The sequence below is a fragment of the Molothrus aeneus genome, unplaced genomic scaffold, assembly GCF_037042795.1.
Source record: "Molothrus aeneus isolate 106 unplaced genomic scaffold, BPBGC_Maene_1.0 scaffold_43, whole genome shotgun sequence".
NCBI classification, from domain to species: domain Eukaryota; kingdom Metazoa; phylum Chordata; class Aves; order Passeriformes; family Icteridae; genus Molothrus; species Molothrus aeneus.
The window spans coordinates 213,045-231,735 of record NW_027099100.1 but is presented as its reverse complement, the minus strand read 5'-3'; the positions used below and the strand labels follow the sequence as shown (position 1 = coordinate 231,735).

General features: G+C 37.7%; 1 protein-coding gene across 4 annotated transcripts in view; it reads right to left on the bottom strand.

Moving 5' to 3' along the window:
• Positions 1 to 18,691, bottom strand: part of HSF1 (heat shock transcription factor 1) — a 66,253-nt gene that overhangs the window by 29,098 nt on the left and 18,464 nt on the right. For all 4 annotated transcript variants that reach the window (XM_066571363.1, XM_066571364.1, XM_066571362.1 and 1 more), the window contains 2 exons: positions 15,156 to 15,292; positions 4,485 to 4,609 (listed from right to left, as the gene is read on the bottom strand). In XM_066571363.1, the coding sequence (XP_066427460.1) occupies positions 4,485 to 4,609; positions 15,156 to 15,292 (262 nt within the window). The remainder of the gene's footprint in view (positions 1 to 4,484; positions 4,610 to 15,155; positions 15,293 to 18,691) is intronic.

The window sequence follows — 18,691 nt, the reverse complement described above, 5'->3', positions numbered from 1 at the left end:
CATACACCCCATTTATCCCATAGTCCCATATTCCCACTTTTCCCATTTATCCCATTTATCCTACTTTTCCCATATTCCCACCTATCCCATATATCCAATTTTTCCAGTCTATCCCGTTTATCCCCTATTCCCAAATATCCCATATATCCCATTTATCCCACATATCCCATACTGCATTTTCCCACTATTCCCATATATCCCATTTTTCCCACATATCCCGTTTATCCCTATATCCAGCAATTCCCATATCCCCCATTTCTCCCATACATCCCATATTCCCATATTTCCCTGTCCCCGCTGCGCAGCTGCCGCCCCATTGCCCCGCTGGGATTTGGGGTCAGAATTCCCAATTAATCCCAAACCCATCCCCACACCTGCCCCCGGCCCCGGGACACGGCAAAACCCCAAAAAAACCCGGGAAAAAACCTGGGGAAAACGGGAACGGAACCACCCCAAACCCCGGGGGAATTTCGGGATTGGGATCGCAGCTGAGCCCCGAGCCCACCCCAAACCCCGGGGGAATTTCGGGATTGGGATCGCAGCTGAGCCCCGAGCCCACCCCAAACCCCGGGGGAATTTCGGGATTGGGATCGCAGCTGAGCCCCGAGCCCACCCCAAACCCCGGGGGAATTTCGGGATTGGGATCGCAGCTGAGCCGGACATGGATGAGGAACAGGGAATAAAGGAACGGGGCGGGAGCAGCTGGCAAAAAACCCCAAAGGGATTTTTGGGATCGCTGCCGGGACAGGGAGGCAATTAAAGGATTTATGGGATTTTATTGGGATTTTATGGGATTTCCCCACGGGGTCGTTACGGGAACGGCGGAGCCGCCGATCCCCAGGGGTTGTGGGATGGGCCCGCTCGGCAGCTGATCCCAAAAAGGGATTTGGGATACGAGGGGGGGACAGGAGGATTTGGGGTCAGGGACAGGGAAAATGCAGGATTTGGGGTCAGGGAAATGCAGGATTTGGGGTCAGGGAAATGCCGGATTTGGGGTCAGGGAAAGGGAAATGCAGGATTTGGGATCAGGGAAATGCAGGATTTGGGGTCAGGGAATGGGAAATGCAGGATTTGGGGTCAGGGAAATGCAGGATTTGGGGTCAGGGAAAGGGAAATGCAGGATTTGGGGTCAGGGAAATGCAGGATTTGGGGTCAGGGAAATGCAGGATTTGGGGTCTGGGAAATGCAGGATTTGGGGTCAGCACAGGGAAATGCAGGATTTGGGGTCTGGGAAATGCAGGATTTGGGGTCTGGGAAATGCAGGATTTGGGGTCAGCACAGGGAAATGCAGGATTTGGGGTCAGGGAAATGCAGGATTTGGGGTCAGGGAAATGCAGGATTTGGGGTCAGGGAAAGGGAAATGCAGGATTTGGGGTCAGCACAGGGAAATGCAGGATTTGGGGTCAGGGAAAGGGAAATGCAGGATTTGGGGTCAGGGAAATGCAGGATTTGGGGTCAGAGAAAGGGAAATGCAGGATTTGGGGTCAGCACAGGGAAATGCAGGATTTGGGGTCAGGGAAATGCAGGATTTGGGGTCAGGGAAATGCAGGATTTGGGGTCAGGGAATGGGAAATGCAGGATTTGGGGTCAGGGAAATGCAGGATTTGGGGTCAGGGAAATGCAGGATTTGGGGTCAGCACGGGGAAATGCAGGATTTGGGGTCAGGGAAATGCAGGATTTGGGGTCAGCACAGGGAAATGCAGGATTTGGGGTCTGGGAAATGCAGGATTTGGGGTCTGGGAAATGCAGGATTTGGGGTCAGCACAGGGAAATGCAGGATTTGGGGTCAGGGAAATGCAGGATTTGGGGTCAGGGAAATGCAGGATTTGGGGTCAGCACAGGGAAATGCAGGATTTGGGGTCAGGGAAAGGGAAATGCAGGATTTGGGGTCAGGGAAATGCAGGATTTGGGGTCAGAGAAAGGGAAATGCAGGATTTGGGGTCAGCACAGGGAAATGCAGGATTTGGGGTCTGGGAAATGCAGGATTTGGGGTCAGGGAAATGCAGGATTTGGGGTCAGGGAAAGGGAAATGCAGGATTTGGGGTCAGGGAAATGCAGGATTTGGGGTCAGGGAAATGCCGGATTTGGGGTCAGAGAAAGGGAAATGCAGGATTTGGGGTCAGGGAAAGGGAAATGCAGGATTTGGGGTCTGGGAAATGCAGGATTTGGGGTCAGCACAGGGAAATGCAGGATTTGGGGTCAGCACAGGGAAATGCAGGATTTGGGGTCAGCACAGGGAAATGCAGGATTTGGGGTCAGGGAAATGCAGGATTTGGGGTCAGGGAAATGCAGGATTTGGGGTCTGGGAAATGCAGGATTTGGGGTCTGGGAAATGCAGGATTTGGGGTCATTATTCCCAGGTTTCATTCCCCATTCTCAGCCCTTATTCCCTTGATTTATTCCCATTTTTTATTCCCAGATTCCTGTGTTTATTCCCAGGTTTCATTCCCGGATTTTTGGCATTTATTCCCACATTTTCTGGCATTGATTCCCAGATTTCATTCCCTCTTCCCCATTTTTATTCCCAATTCTTATTCCCAGATTTCCTTTCCAGGCTTCATTGCCAATTCCCTGGGAGTTATTCCTGGATTCCATTCCCAGATTCCCAAGGTTTATTCCCAGGGTTTATTCCCATGTTTTATTCCCGAATTCCATTCCCACATTCCCAGAGTTTATTCCTGAATTCCATTCCCAGATTCCCAGGGTTTATTCCCAGGGTTTATTCCCTGATTCCTTTCCCGATTCCCAGAATCCATTCCTAATTCTAGGAATCCATTCCCCCATTCCCAGATTCCATTCCCAATTCTAGGAATCCATTCCCCCATTCCCAGATTCCATTCCCAGATTCCTGGCTGTTTACTCCTGGATTCCCAGACTTATTCCTGGATTTATTCCCAGATATATTCCCAATTTCCTGGCTGTTTATTCCCAGTTTTCTGAGCTTATTCCCAGCTTTATTCCCAGTTTTTATTCCCACTTTTGCTCACTGTTTCATGGCCAGCAGCCGTGAGTTGCCATTGCTGCCATTGCCACATTCCCAGATTTATTCCCGGATTTATTCCCAGATTTATTCCTGGATTTATTCCCAGATTCATTCCCACATTTCTGGGTGTTGATTCCCAGATTTCTGAGGTCATTCCCAGCTTTATTCCCAGTTTTTATTCCCACTTTTCCTCACAGTTTCCTGGCCAGCAGCCGTGAGTGCAGCCTGTCCTGCTGGCCGCCATTGCCACATTCCCACATTTATTCCTGGATTTTATTCCCAGATTTATTCCCAATTTCCTGGGTGTTTATTCCCAGATTTCTGAGCTCATTCCCACTTTTTATTCCCACTATTTTTCCTCACAGTTTCCTGGCCAGCAGCCGTGAGTGCAGCCTGTCCTGCCGGCCGCCATTGCCACATTCCCATTGCCATACCCAGATTTATCCCCACATTTATTCCTGGATTTATTCCCAGATTTATTCCCAATTTCCTGGGTGTTTATTCCCAGTTTTTTGAGGTCATTCCCAGCTTTATTCCCAGTTTTTATTCCCACTTTTCCTCAGTTTCCTGGCCAGCAGCCGTGAGTGCAGCCTGTCCTGCTGGCCGCCATTGCCACATTCCCACATTTATTCCCAGAACTGCTCTGGATTTATTCCTGGATTTTTTCCCAGATTTATTCCCACATTCCTGGCTGTTTATTCCCAGATTTCTGAGCTCATTCCCAGTTTTTATTCCCATTTTCCTCACATTTTCCAGGCCAGCAGCCGTGAGTGCAGCCTGTCCTGCTGGCTGCCATTGCCACATTCCCATTGCCATACCCAGATTTATCCCCAGATTTATCCCCGGATTTATTCCTGGATTCATTCCCACATTTCTGGCTATTTATTCCCAGATTTCTGAGCTCATTCCCAGTTTTTATTCCCACTTTTTTTCCTCACAGTTTCCTGGCCAGCAGCCGTGAGTGCAGCCTGTCCTGCTGGCCGCCATTGCCACATTCCCACATTTATTCCCAGAACTACTCTGGATTTATTCCTGGATTTTTCCCCAGATTTACTCCCACATTTCTGGGTGTTTATTCCCAGATTTCTGAGCTCATTCCCAGCTTTATTCCCAGTTTTTATTCCCATTTTCCTCACAGTTTCCTGGCCAGCAGCCGTGAGTGCAGTCTGTCCTGCTGGCCGCCATTGCCACATTCCCACATTTATTCCCAGATTTATTCCTGGATTTATTCCCAGATTCATTCCCACATTTCTGGCTGTTTGTTCCCAGATTTCTGAGCTCATTCCCAGTTTTTATTCCCATTTTCCTCACAGTTTCCTGGCCAGCAGCCGTGAGTGCAGCCTGTCCTGCTGGCCGCCATTGCCACATTCCCATTGCCACATTCCCAGATTTATCCCCACATTTATCCCTGGATTTTCCCCCAGATTCATTCCCACATTTCTGGCTGTTTATTCCCAGATTTCTGAGCTCATTCCCAGTTTTTATTCCCACTTTTCCTCACTGTTTCATGGCCAGCAGCCGTGAGTCCAGGCTGTCCTGTTTGCCCCTCATGGCCTGCATGTCGGCCAGCAGCCGCGCCACGCTGTCCTGCCGCACCCGCACCTCCTCCCCCTTCAGCGCCGACACCTGAGGGAAAAATGGGGAAAAAAACACCAAAAATGGGAAATTAGGGTGTGGGAAACGTTCAGGAATTTTTCGGAATTTTTTTGAATTTTTTTTCCAATTTTTTTCTGATTTTTTTCTGAATTTTTTCTGATTTTTTCTGAATTTTTGCTGCTTTTTTCCCCAATTTTTTTCTGATTTTTAAAGAGTTTTTTCAGCTTTTTTTCTTTATTTCTCCTGAATTTTTCCAGGCTAATTGGGACTTTTGGGGAATTTCAAACGATATTTTGGGAATTTTTTCAGCTTTTCAGGAATTTTGGGATTTTTTGTGCCCCCATGGCTGCAGCTGCACCCGCACCTCCTCCCCTTCAGCGACGACACCTGAGGGCAAAAATGGGGAAAAAAACACCAAAAATGGGAAATTAGGGTGTGGGAAACGTTCAGGAATTTTTTGGAATTTTTTTGAATTTTTTTTCCGATTTTTTTCTGATTTTTTTCTGAATTTTTTCTGATTTTTTCTCATTTTTTTCTGATTTTTCCCCAATTTTTTTCTGATTTCTAAAGAGTTTTTTCAGCTTTTTTTCTTTATTTCTCCTGAATTTTCCAGGCTATTTGGGACTTTTGGGGAATTTCAAAGGATTTTTATTTGAATTTTCATAACTTTTCAGGGAATTTGGGGTTTTTGGGATTTTTTGTGCCCCCATGGCTGCAGCTGCACGCGCACCTCCTCCCCTTCAGTGACGACACCTGAGGGCAAAAATGGGGGAAAAATCACAAAAAATGGCAATTTAGGATGTGGGAAACGTTCAGGAATTTTTTGGAATTTTTTCCGATTTTTTTCCGATTTTTTTTCTGAATTTTTTCTGATTTTTTCTGAATTTTTACTGCTTTTTTCCCCGATTTTTTTCTGATTTTTTAAAGGGTTTTTTCAGAATTTTTTCTTTATTTCTCCTGAATTTTTCCAGTATTTGGGACTTTTGGGGAATTTCAAAGGATTATTTGGGAATTTTTACAGCTTTTTAGGGAATTTTGGGATTTTTTGTGCCCCCATGGCTGCAGCCGCACCCGCAGCTCCTCCCCCTTCAGCAACGACACCTGAGGGCAAAAATGGGGAAAAAACACCAAAAATGGGAATTTAGGGTGTGGGAAACGTTCAGGAATTTTTTTGAATTTTTTTGGAATTTTTTTGGAATTTTTTCCGATTTTTTTTCTGAATTTTTTCTGATTTTTTCTCATTTTTTTCTGATTTTTCCCCAATTTTTTTCTGATTTCTAAAGAGTTTTTTCAGCTTTTTTTCTTTATTTCTCCTGAATTTTTCCAGGCTATTTGGGACTTTTGGGGAATTTCAAAGGATTTTTTGGGAATTTTTTCAGCTTTTCAGGGAATTTGGGGATTTTTGGGGTTTTTTGTGCCCCCATGGCTGCAGCCGCACCCGCAGCTCCTCCCCTTCAGCGACGACACCTGAGGGCAAAAATGGGGAAAAAACACCAAAAATGGGAAATTAGGGTGTGGGAAACGTTCAGGAATTTTTTGGAATTTTTTTGAAATTTTTTCCGATTTTTTTCTGATTTTTTTCTGAATTTTTTTCTGAATTTTTTCTGAATTTTTACTGCTTTTTTCCCCGATTTTTTTCTGATTTTTTAAAGGGTTTTTTCAGAATTTTTTCTTTATTTCTCCTGAATTTTTCCAGTATTTGGGACTTTTGGGGAATTTCAAAGGATTATTTGGGAATTTTTTCAGCTTTTTAGGGAATTTTGGGATTTTTTGTTCCCCCATGGCTGCAGCCGCACCCGCAGCTCCTCCCCCTTCAGCAACGACACCTGAGGGCAAAAATGGGGAAAAAACACCAAAAATGGGAATTTAGGGTGTGGGAAATGTTCAGGAATTTTTTTGAATTTTTTTGGAATTTTTTTCCGATTTTTTTCCGATTTTTTTTTCTGAATTTTTTCTGATTTTTTCTGAATTTTTTCTGAATTTTTTCTGAATTTTTTTCTGATTTTTTTTTATTTTTTTCCGATTTTTTTACTGATTTTTAAAGGGTTTTTTCTTTATTTTCCCTGAATTTTCCCAGGGAATTTTGGGGAATTTCAAAGGAATTTTTTTGGAATTTTTACAGCTTTTCAGGGAATTTTGGCTTTGTTTTTTTTTTTTTTGGGAATTTTTGATTTTTTAATGAATTTTTTTCGAATTTTGCTGTATTTTTTTCAGGAATTTTTCAAATATTTTAAGGGTTTTTGAGGTTTTTTGTTTGCTTTTTTGTTTTTAATTTTGCTGCATTTTTTTAGACTTTTTAGGGATTTGTCTGGAATTTTTAAAGAATTTTTTGGGGATTTTTAAAGAATTTTTTCCAGATTTTTTTGAATTTTTTTTGGGATTTCTTTACATTTTCTTTTCAGATTTTTGGAGATTTTTTTAGAAATTTTTTTCATTATTTTCAGATTTTTTGGGAGAATTTTAAGGATTTTTTTCCTGAATTTTGGGGATTTTTTTCCCGAATTTTTGGGATTTTTTTCCGAAATTTCGGGATTTTTTTCCTAAATTTTGGGGATTTTTTTCCGAATTTTTGGGATTTTTTCCTGATTTTTTTTTTTAGAATTTTTGGGGGAGTTTTAAAGAATTTTGGGGTTTTTTTCAGCATTTTTGGGGGATTTTTTGCAATGTTTGATTTCTTTTTTGGAATCTTTGGGGTTGTTGTGCCCCCATGGCTGCCCTGCTGCAGCTCCTCCCCTTCAGCGAGGAAACCTGGGGAAAAAATGAGAAAAATGGGGAAAAATCACCAAAAATGGGAATTTAGGATGTGGGAAATGGTCAGGAATTTTTTGGAATTTTTTTGGAATTTTTTCCGATTTTTTTCTGAATTTTTTTCTGATTTTTTCTGAATTTTTTCTGATTTTTTTCCATTTTTTTCCTATTTTTTTCTGATTTTTTCTGAATTTTTTCAGAATTTTTTTCTGATTTTTTTGAATTTTTTTCTGATTTTTTCATGATTTTTTTTCCATTTTTTTTCTGATATTTTTCCTGATTTTTTTCCTGATTTTTTCTGAATTTTTTCTGATTTTTTTCTGATTTTTTTCCATTTTTTCTGATTTTTTTCCTATTTTTTCTGATTTTTTTCTGATTTTTTTCTGAATTTTTTCTGAATTTTTTCTGATTTTTTCCCTATTTTTTTCTGATTCTTTTCTGAATTTTTTCTGATTTTTTCCATTTTTTCTGATTTTTTTCCTATTTTTTTCCTATTTTTTTCTGATTTTTTCTGAATTTTTTCTGATTTTTTTCTGATTTTTTCCATTTTTTTTCTGATTTTTTTGTCTGATTTTTTTCTGATTTTTTCCATTTTTTTTCTGTTTTTTTTCCTATTTTTTCTGATTTTTTTCTGATTTTTTTCCTATTTTTTTCCTATTTTTTCCTGATTTTTTTTTTTTGAATTTTTTCTGATTTTTTTTGAATTTTTTCTGATTTCTAAAGAGTTTTTTCAGCTTTTTTTCTTTATTTCTCCTGAATTTTTCCAGGTATTTGGGACTTTTGGGGAACTTCAAAGGATTTTTTTGGGAATTTTTTCAGCTTTTTTGGGGATTTTTAATGGATTTTTCTGGATTCTTAAAAGATTTTTTTGTAATTTTTAAAGAATTTTTTGATTTTTTTTTAGGATTTTTTTATTTTTTAAGAATATTTTTGCATTTTTTTATTATTTTAAGAATTTTTTCCGATTTTTAAAAAATTTTATTTTGATTTTTTTATAATTTTTTTTCTATATTTTAGGGATTTTTTTGGGGTTTTTTTTAATTCTTTTTAATTTTGGGGGAAATTTTTTAAGATTTTTTTCAGAATTTCAGGGGAATTTTTGGTGGATTTCATCATTTTGGGGGATTTTTTTAGAACTTTTCTGGATTTTAAAAGAATTTTTTAGGGATTTCTTTACATTTTGGGGGGGATTTTTTGGCATTTTTAAAAATTTATTTTGATTTTTTGTAGAATTTTTTTATTTTTTGGGGAATTTTTTTTTGATTTTTAAGGAATATTTTTATTTTTGTAGATTTTATTTTGATTTTTTTAGATTCTATTTTGATTTTTTTTGAATTTTTTCCTCTATTTTAGGGATTTTTTGGGGTTTTTTTTAAAATATCTTTTTAATTTTGGGGGATACTTTTTAAAAATTTTTTGGAATTTTTTGTGGCTTTTATCATAATTTTGGAGGAATTTTTCTTAATTTTTTTTTGATTTTTAGCGATTTTTTGGGGGATTTTAAATGAATTTTTGGAGAAATTTTTGGGGGAAATTTTTGGATTTTTTAAAATTTTTTTCAGATTTTTAAAATTTTTTTTTTCGAATTTTCTGGAGGGATTTTTTGGGGATTTTTCCCGAATTTTTTGGGAATTATTTTTCCAATTTTTAAACGAATTTTTGGCGATTTTTTCAATATTTTTGCAGAATTTTTTGGGGATTTCTTCCCCAAATTTTTCCTCAATTTTTCCCAATTTTTTTTTCTTTATTTTTCCAGAATTTTCCCCGAGTATTTGGGATTTTTGGGAATTTAAAAGGATTTGAAAGAATTTTTGGGGAATTTTTGGTGGATTTTATCACAATTTTGGGGGATTTTTAAAAGATATTTTTGGGGATTTTAAAAGAAATTTTTGGAGAAATTTTTGGGGATTTCTTGACCTTTTGAGGGGATTTTTTGGGGAATTTTTAAATTTTTTTCAGATTTTTTTAAAGTTTTTTAGAACTTTTGGGGAAAGATTTTTTGGGGTTTTTTTCCAGAATTTTTTTGGTTTTTTTTTTCCAATTTTTAAATAAATTTTTGGGGATTTTTTCAACATTTTTACAGAATTTTTTTGAATTTTTTTGGGATTTCTTCCCCAAATATTTCCTCGATTTTTTCCTGATTTTTTCCATTTTTTTTCTTTATTTTCCCTGAATTTTCCCAGAGTATTTGGGACTATTTGGGAATTTAAAAGGATTTGAAAGAATTTTTTGGGGAATTTTTGGTGGATTCGATCATAATTTTGGGGGATTTTTGTAGAATTTTTTTAATTTTTAGAAAGTTTTTTTGGGGGATATTTTAAAGACTTTTTTGGGGAATTTTTTGGCAATTTTGGGGGAATTTTTTGGCATTTTTTGGGGAATTTTTTGAAATTTTTTGGGGAATTTTTTGGCATTTTTTCAGATTTTTTTTCAGATTTTTTTTCCCATTTTTTAGAATTTTTGGGGGGGATTTTTGGGGATTTTTTTCCAATTTTTACACAAATTTTTGGGGATTTTTTTCAAAATTTTTTGCAGAATTTTAAAATTTTTTTTCTTTTTTTTTAGAATTTTTTAAAGATTTTTTTTCTATGTTTGAAGGATTTTTGGGGGATTCTTTTTAAAATTTCTTTTTAATTTGGGGGGATTTAAAAATAATTTTGAGGAATTTTTTTGGATTTTTTAAAATTTTTAGGGATTTGTCTGGAATTTTGAAAGAATTTTTTTGGAGAAGTTTTTGAAAAATTTTAGGGATTTCTTTACATTTCTGGGCGGATTTTTTGGGGATTTTTTTCGAATTTTTGGGATTTTTTTAGGTTTTTTTTATTTTTTCAGATTTTTGGGGGATTTTTTTAGATTTTTTTTTCAGATTTTTTTGGGATTTTTTTTTTCCAAATTTTTTGGATTTTTTTCGATTTTTTTTTTATTTTTTCAGATTTTTTGGGGATTTTTTCGAATTTTTTTGGATTTTTTTCAGATTTTTTGGGGGATTTTTTTAGAATTTTTTTTTTTTATTTTTTCAGATTTTTTTGGGATTATTTTCGAATTTTTTTGGATTTTTTTAGATTATTTTTTTTTTTTTCAGATTTTTTGGGGATTTTTTTTTAGAATTTTTTGGATTTTTTTAGATTTTTTTTATTTTTTTCAGATTTTTTGGGGATTTTTTCGATTTTTTTTGGATTTTTTTAGATTTTTTTAAATTTTTTTCAGATTTTTTGGGGGATTTTTTTCGAATTTTTTGGATTTTTTCAGATTTTTTGGGGATTTTTTTTAGATTTTTTTTATTTTTTCAGATTTTTTGGGGATTTTTGTCGAATTTTTAAACATTTTTTTCAGATTTTTTGGGGGATTTTTTAGAAATTTTTTGGATTTTTTTTAGATTTTTTTAAATTTTTTTCAGATTTTTTGGGGATTTTTTTTCGAATTTTTTTAGTTTTTTTTTAATTTTTTTCAGATTTTTTGGGGGATTTTTTTTAGATTTTTTAAAATTTTTTTCAGATTTTTTGGGGATTTTTTAGAATTTTTTTTGGATTTTTTTAGATTTTTTTTATTTTTTTCAGATTTTTGGGGGATTTTTTTCGAATTTTTTTAAAATTTTTTTTCAGATTTTTGGGGATTTTTTCGAATTTTTTTTTATTTTTTTCAGATTTTGGGGATTTTTTTCGAATTTTTTTTTAGTTTTTTAGATTTTTTTTAGATTTTTTTCAGATTTTTTGGGGGATTTTTTTCGATTTTTTTTTTTTGGACTTTTTTCAGATTTTTTGGGGATTTTTTTCGAATTTTTTTTTTATTTTTTCAGATTTTTGGGGGATTTTTTTCGATTTTTTTTCAGATTTTTTTGGGGATTTTTTCGATTTTTTTTGGATTTTTTTCAGATTTTTTGGAGTTTTTTTAGGATTTTTGGGGGGATTTTTTCTGATCTCTTTCAAAATTTAAGGAATTTTTGGGGGATTTTTTTCTAATTTTAAAGAATCTTTGGGGATAATTTTAGAATTTTTGAAGAATTTTAAATTTTCTCAGAATTATTTGGGATTTTCACAAATTTTCTTAATTTATTTTGCTTCTTTCAGGGATTTTATTTAGAATTTCTTGGCATTTTAAAGATTTTTTTTATTATTTAAGATTTTTTGGGATTATTTTTTTTTTAATTTAAAAAACCAATTTTTAATTTTTTTTTTACATTTTTAGGGAATTTTTTGCGATTTTTTAGGGCATTTTTTCAGTTTTATTCCATTTATTTTTTATATTTTTCAGAATTTTTAAAGATTTTTTTTCAGAAATTTTGAGCGATTTTTTTTAGAATTTTGGGGGAATTTTTTTTTAAATTTTTGGGTTTTTTTTAAAATATTTTTGAGACTTCTTTGGAATTTTATTTAGAATTTTTGTGATATTTTTTCCTGGCTGAATTTCTGTGGAAAATTCTGAATTTTTCCCAGATCCCGGCTGAGTTTTGGGGCAAATTCTCCATTTTTAATCTGGAATTTTTAATCTTGAATTTTTCCCAGCTCCTGGCTGGGTTTTTATGGAAAATCCTGGGATTTTTAATGAATCCTGGTTGGGTTTTAAAGGAAAATTCTGAATTTTTAATCTTCAATTTTTCCCAGATCCTGGTTGGGTTTTTAGGGGAAATTCTGAATTTTTAATGTTGAATTTTTCAAAGATCTTGGCCAGGTTTTGATGGAAAATTCTGAATTTTTAATGGATCCTTCCTGGTTTTGGGGCAAATTCTGGGATTTTAAATCTTGAATTTTTACCAGATCCTGGCTGGGTTTTTATGGAAAATTCTGAATTTTCAATCTTGAATTTTTCCCAGATCCTGGCTGGGTTTTATGGGAAATTCTGAATTTTTAATGGATCCTTCCTGGGTTTGGGGCAAATTCTGGGATTTTTTATCTTCAATTTTTAACAAATCCTGGTTGGTTTTTATGGGAAATTCTGAATTTTGAATCTTCAATTTTTCCCAGATCCTGGTTGGGTTTTTGGGGGAAATTCTGGGATTTTCAATCTTTATTTTTTAAAAATAATCTTCAATTTTTCCAGATCCTGGCTGAGTTTTTGAGGCAAATTCTGGAATTTTTAATCTTGAATTTTTACCCGATCCCAGCTGGTTTTAATGGAAAATTATGGAATTTTTGATCCTGAATTTTTCCCAGATCCTGACTGGATTTTTATGGGAAATCCTGGGGTTTTAAATCTTGAATTTTTACCAGATCCTGGCTGAGTTTTGGGGCAAATTCTGGGATTTTTAATGGATCCTGGCCTGGTTTTTATGGCAAATCCCGGGATTTTGAGCATTTCCTGGTTGGTTTTTATGGCAAATATTGGGATTTTGAGCATTTCCTGGTTGGTTTTTTATGGTAAATTCTGAATTTTTAATGGATCCTGGCCTGGTTTTTATGGAAATTCTGAATTTTTAATGGATCCTGGCCTGGTTTTTATGGCAAATTTTGGGATTTTTAGCAATTCCTAACCGGTTTTTATAGAAAATTCTGGGATTTTTAATCTTGAATTTTCACCAGATCCTGGCCTGGTTTTTGAGGCAAATTCTGGGATTTTTAATTTTAACTTTTAATCTTGGATTTTTAAAGGATCCTGGCCTGGTTTTTATGGCAAATCCCAGGATTTTGAGCAGTTCCTGCCTGGGTTTTATGACAAATTCTGATTTTTTAATGGATCCTGGCCTGGTTTCTATGGCAAATTCTGAATTTTGAATGGATCCTGGTTGGTTTTATGGAAAATTCTGAATTTTTAATCTTGAATTTTTAACAAATCCTGGCTGAGTTTTGGGGCAAATTCTGGGATTTTTAATGGATCCTGGCCTGGTTTTTATGGAAATTCTGAATTTTTAATGGATCCAGGTTGGTTTCTATGGCAAATATTGGGATTTTGAGCATTTCCTGGTTGGTTTTTATGGAAATTTTTAGGATTTTGAGCATTTCCTGCCTGGTTTTTATGGAACTTTCCGGAATGTGCACTCCCACTGGTGCCTTTCCTCTCGGTGCTCTCCAGCAGCTGCTCCTGGCCTGGTTTTATGGCAAATTCTGAATTTTTAATCTTGAATTTTTAATGGATCCTGGCCTGGTTTCTATGGCAAATATTGGGATTTTGAGCATTTCCTGGTTGGTTTTTATGGCAAATATTGGGATTTTGGGCATTTCCTGCCTGGTTTTTATGGGAAATTCTGAATTTTTAATGGATCCTGGCCTGGTTTTTATGGATAATTTTGGGATTTTTAGCAATTCCTAACTGGTTTTTATGGAAAATTCTGAATTTTTAATGGATCCTGGCTGGTTTTTATGGCAAATCCCAGGATTTTGAGCAGTTCCTGGCTGGTTTCTATGGCAAATTTTGGGATTTTGAGCATTTCCTGCCTGGTTTTTATGGCAAATTCTGAATTTTTAATGGATCCTGGCCTGGTTTCTATGGCAAATATTGGGATTTTGAGCATTTCCTGCCTGTTTCTAATGGCAAATATTGGGATTTTGAGCATTTCCTGGTTGGTTTTTATGGCAAATATTGGGATTTTGAGCAGTTCCTGCCTGGTTTTTATGGCAAATATTGGGATTTTGGGCATTTCCTGCCTGGTTTTTATGGCAAATATTGGGATTTTGAGCATTTCCTGCCTGTTTCTAATGGCAAATATTGGGATTTTGAGCATTTCCTGGTTGGTTTTTATGGCAAATATTGGGATTTTGAGCATTTCCTGGTTGGTTTTTATGGCAAATCCCAGGATTTGGAGCATTTCCTGCCTGGTTTTTATGGAAATTTCTGGAATCTGCACTCACACTGGTGCCTTTCCTCTTGATGTTCTCCAGCAGCTGCTCCTGGCCTGGTTTTATGGAAAATTCTGAATTTTTAATGGATCCTGGTTGGTTTTTATGGCAAATTTTGGGATTTTTTAGCAATTCCTGGTTGGTTTTTATGGCAAATATTGGGATTTTGAGCATTTCCTGCCTGGTTTTTATGGCAAATATTGGGATTTTGAGCATTTCCTGCCTGGTTTCTATGGCAAATATTGGGATTTTGAGCATTTCCTGCCTGTTTCTAATGGCAAATATTGGGATTTTGAGCATTTCCTGGTTGGTTTTTATGGCAAATATTGGGATTTTGAGCATTTCCTGCCTGGTTTTTATGGCAAATATTGGGATTTTGAGCATTTCCTGGTTGGTTTTTATGGCAAATATTGGGATTTGGAGCATTTCCTGCCTGGTTTCTATGGAAATTTCCAGAATCTGCACTCCCACTGGTGCCTTTCCTCTCGGTGCTCTCCAGCAGCTGCTCCTGGCCTGGTTTTATGGAAAATTCTGAATTTTTAATCTTGAATTTTTAACAAATCCTGGCTGAGTTTTGGGGCAAATTCTGTGATTTTTAATCGATCCTGGCCTGGTTTTTATGGCAAATATTGGGATTTTTACCAGCTCCAGGCTGGTTTCTATGGCAAATATTGGGATTTTGAGCATTTCCTGGTTGGTTTTTATGGCAAATATTGGGATTTTGAGCATTTCCTGCCTGGTTTTTATGGCAAATTCTGAATTTTTAATGGATCCTGGTTGGTTTTTATGGAAATATTGGGATTTTGAGCATTTCCTGCCTGTTTCTAATGGCAAATATTGGGATTTTGAGCATTTCCTGCCTGGTTTTAATGGAAATTTCCAGAATCTGCACTCACACTGGTGCCTTTCCTCTTGATGTTCTCCAGCAGCTGCTCCTGCCCTGGTTTTATGGCAAATTCTGAATTTTTAATGGATCCTGGTTGGTTTTTATGGCAAATATTGGGATTTGGAGCATTTCCTGCCTGGTTTCTATGGAACTTTCCGGAATCTGCACTCACACTGGTGACTTTCCTCTTGATGTTCTCCAGCAGCTGCTCCTGCCCCCGCAGGAAGAACGGGTGCTGGAATTCGGTGTCGTCCTTGTCCGGCTTCACCAGCCCCCCCTGCTCGATGTGCACCACCTTCCTGAAACCGTCTGGAAACATTGGGGGAAACAGGGGAATATTGGGGGAAATAGGGGGGAAATAGGGGGGGAAATATGGGGTAAATATGGGGGAAATATGGGGAAATATAGGGGAAAATATGGGGGAAATATGGGGAAATATAGGGGAAAATATGGGGGAAATATGGGGAAATATAGGGGAAAATATGGGGTAAATATGGGGGAAAATATTGGGAAATATTGGGGGAAATATGGGGGAAATATTGGGGGAAATTTGGGGTAAATATTGGGGGGAATATTGGGGGAAATATGGGGAAATAGGGGGAAATATGGGGTAAATATTGGGGGAAAATATTGGGAAATATTGGGGGAAATATTGGGAAATATTGGGGGAAATATGGGGTAAATATTGGGGGAAAATATTTGGAAATATTGGGGGGAAATATTGGGAAATATTGGGGGAAATATGGGGGAAATATTGGGGGGAATATTGGGGGAAATATGGGGAAATAGGGGGAAATATGGGGTAAATATTGGGGGAAAATATTGGGAAATATTGGGGAAATAGGGGGGAAAATATGGGGTAAATATTGGGGGGAACAGCGGGGAAATATTGGGGAAATATTGGGGGGAATATGGGGGAAACAGTGGGGAAATATGGGGGAAATATTGGGGAAAAGAGTGGGAAATATGGGGGAATATAGGGGAAACAGTGGGGAAAAGGGGGGAAATATTGGGGAAATAGGGGGAAAATAGGGGGAAAATATGGGGTAAATTTGGGGGGAATATTGGGGAAACAGTGGGAAAAAGGGGGAATATGGGGGAAATATGGGGGAAATATTGGGGAAAAGGGGGGAAATATGGGGTAAATATTGGGGGGAATATTGGGGGAAAACAGTGGGGAAAAAGGGGGAAATATGGGGGAAATATTGGGGAAAAGGGGGTAAATATGGGGAAATATGGGAGAAATATTGGGGAAAACATGGGGAAACAGTGGAGAAAAGGGGGTAAATATGGGGAAATATTGGGGAAATATGGGGAAATATCGGGGGGAATTTGGAGGGAAACAGTGGGGAAAAAGGGGGTAAATATAGGGGGAAAATGTGGGGGAATATGGGGGGAATATTGGGGAAAAGGGGGGTAAATATGGGGGAAAATATGGGGGAAACATTGGGAAAATATGGGGAAACAGGGGGGAAATATTGGGGAAATATTGGGGAAAATATGGGGGGAAACAGTGGGGAAAAGGGGGTAAATAAGGGGAAATATTGGGGGGAAATATGGGGAGAAAAAGTGGGGAAAATGGAGTAAATAGGGGGAAATGTGGGGGTAAATATTGGGGGGAAATAAGGGGGAAAATATGGGGGAAAATATGGGGGAAATATTGGGAAAATGGGGGAAGAAACAGTGGGGAAAAGGGGGGGAAATAGGGGGAAATATTGGGGGAAAATATGGGGAAAATATTGGGGAAACAGTAGGGAAAATGGGGGAAATATGGGGGAAACATTGGGGAAAATGGGGTAAAATATGGGGGTAAATGGGGTAAATATTGGGGGAATATTGGGAGTAAATATGGGGGGAAAAGGGGGAAATAGGGGGGAAATATGGGAGAAACATTGGGGGAAACAGTGGGGAAAAGGGGGTAAATGGGGGGGAAATAGGGGGGAAATAGGGGGGAAATATGGGGGAAATATTGTGGGAAAATATGGGGAAACAGTGGAGAAAAGTGGGGTAAATAAGGGGAAATATTGGGGGAATATGGGGAGAAAAGTGGGGGAAAATGGAGTAAATATGGGGGAAATATGGGGGTAAATATTGGGGAAATATGGGGGAATAGGGGGAAAATTGGGTGGAAAAGAAAGAGTGAAAGGGGTAAATAAATTGAGGAATATTGGGGAAATGGGGGAAATATGGGGGAAATGGGGAAAATATGGGGGAAAATATGGGGGTAAATATTGGGGGAAAATATTGGGAAATATTGGGGGAAATATGGGGTAAATATTGGGGGGAATATTGGGGGAAACAGTGGGGAAAAAGGGGGAAATATTGGGGGAAACAGTGGGGAAAAAGGGGGAAACACGGGGAATATTGGGGGAAAACATGGGGGAAATATTGGGGAAAACAGTGGGGGAAATATTGGGGGAAATATGGGGGAAACAGTGGGAAAAGAGGGTAAATATGGGGAAAAATATGGGGGAAATATTGGGGAAAACAGTGGGGAAAATGGAGTAAATAGGCCGAAATATGGGGGTAAATATTGGGGGAAAATAGGGGAAATCTTGGGGGAAAATGGGGGAAATATGGGGGAAATATGGGGTAAATATGGGGAAATGGGGGGGAAATGGGGGTAGATATGGGGGAAATATGGGGGAAATATTGGGGGAAATATGAGGGAAATATTGGGGGAAACAGTGGGGAAAAGGGGTAAATATGGGGGAAATATGGGGGGAACAGTGGGGGAAAATATGGGGGGAAATATGGGGGAAATATGGGGGGAACAGTGGGGGAAAATATGGGGGGAAATATGGGGGAAATATGGGGGGAAATATGGGGGAAAAAGTGGGGAAAATATGGGGAAATATTGGGGGAAATATGGGGGAAACAGTGGGGAAAGAGGGTAAATATGGGGAAAAATATGGGGGAATATGGGGGGAATATAGGGGAAACAGAGGGGAAAAGGGGGGAAATAGGGGGGAAACATTGGGGAAAATATGGGGAAATATTGGGGAAACACTGGGGGAAAAGGGGTAAATATGGGGGAAATATTGGGGGAAAATGGGGGAAATATTGGGGAAATATTGGGGAAATATTGGGGGAAACAGTGGGGAAAATGGGGGAAATATGGGGGAAATAGGGGGGAAAATATAGGGGAAATATTGGGGGAAATATGGGGAAATGTGGGGGGGAATGGGGGAAAATGTGGGGGAAATATTGGGGGAAACAGTGGGGGAAAAGGGGAAAATATGGGGGAAATATGGGAAGAACAGTGGGGGGAAATAGGGGGGAAATATGTGGGTAAATATGGGGGAAAATATGGGGGATTATTGGGGGAAATATGGGGAAATATTGGGGAAATATGGGGAAATATGGGGGAACAGTGCGGGGAAATATGGGGGGAAATAAGGGGAAATATTGGGGAAATATTGGGGGAATTTGGCAGAAAATGGGGGAAATATGGGGGAAAATATAGGGGAAATATTGGGGAAAATATGGGGAATATTGGGGTAAAATATGGGGTAAATATGGGGTAAATATGGGGGAAATGTGGGGGGAAATATGGGGGAAAATATGGGGAAATATTGGGGGAAACAGTGGGGGAAAAGGGGGAAATATTGGGGAAACAGTGGGGAAAATGGAGTAAATAGGCCGAAATATGGGGGTAAATATTGGGGGAAATAGGGGAAAATATTGGGGGAAAATGGGGGAAATATG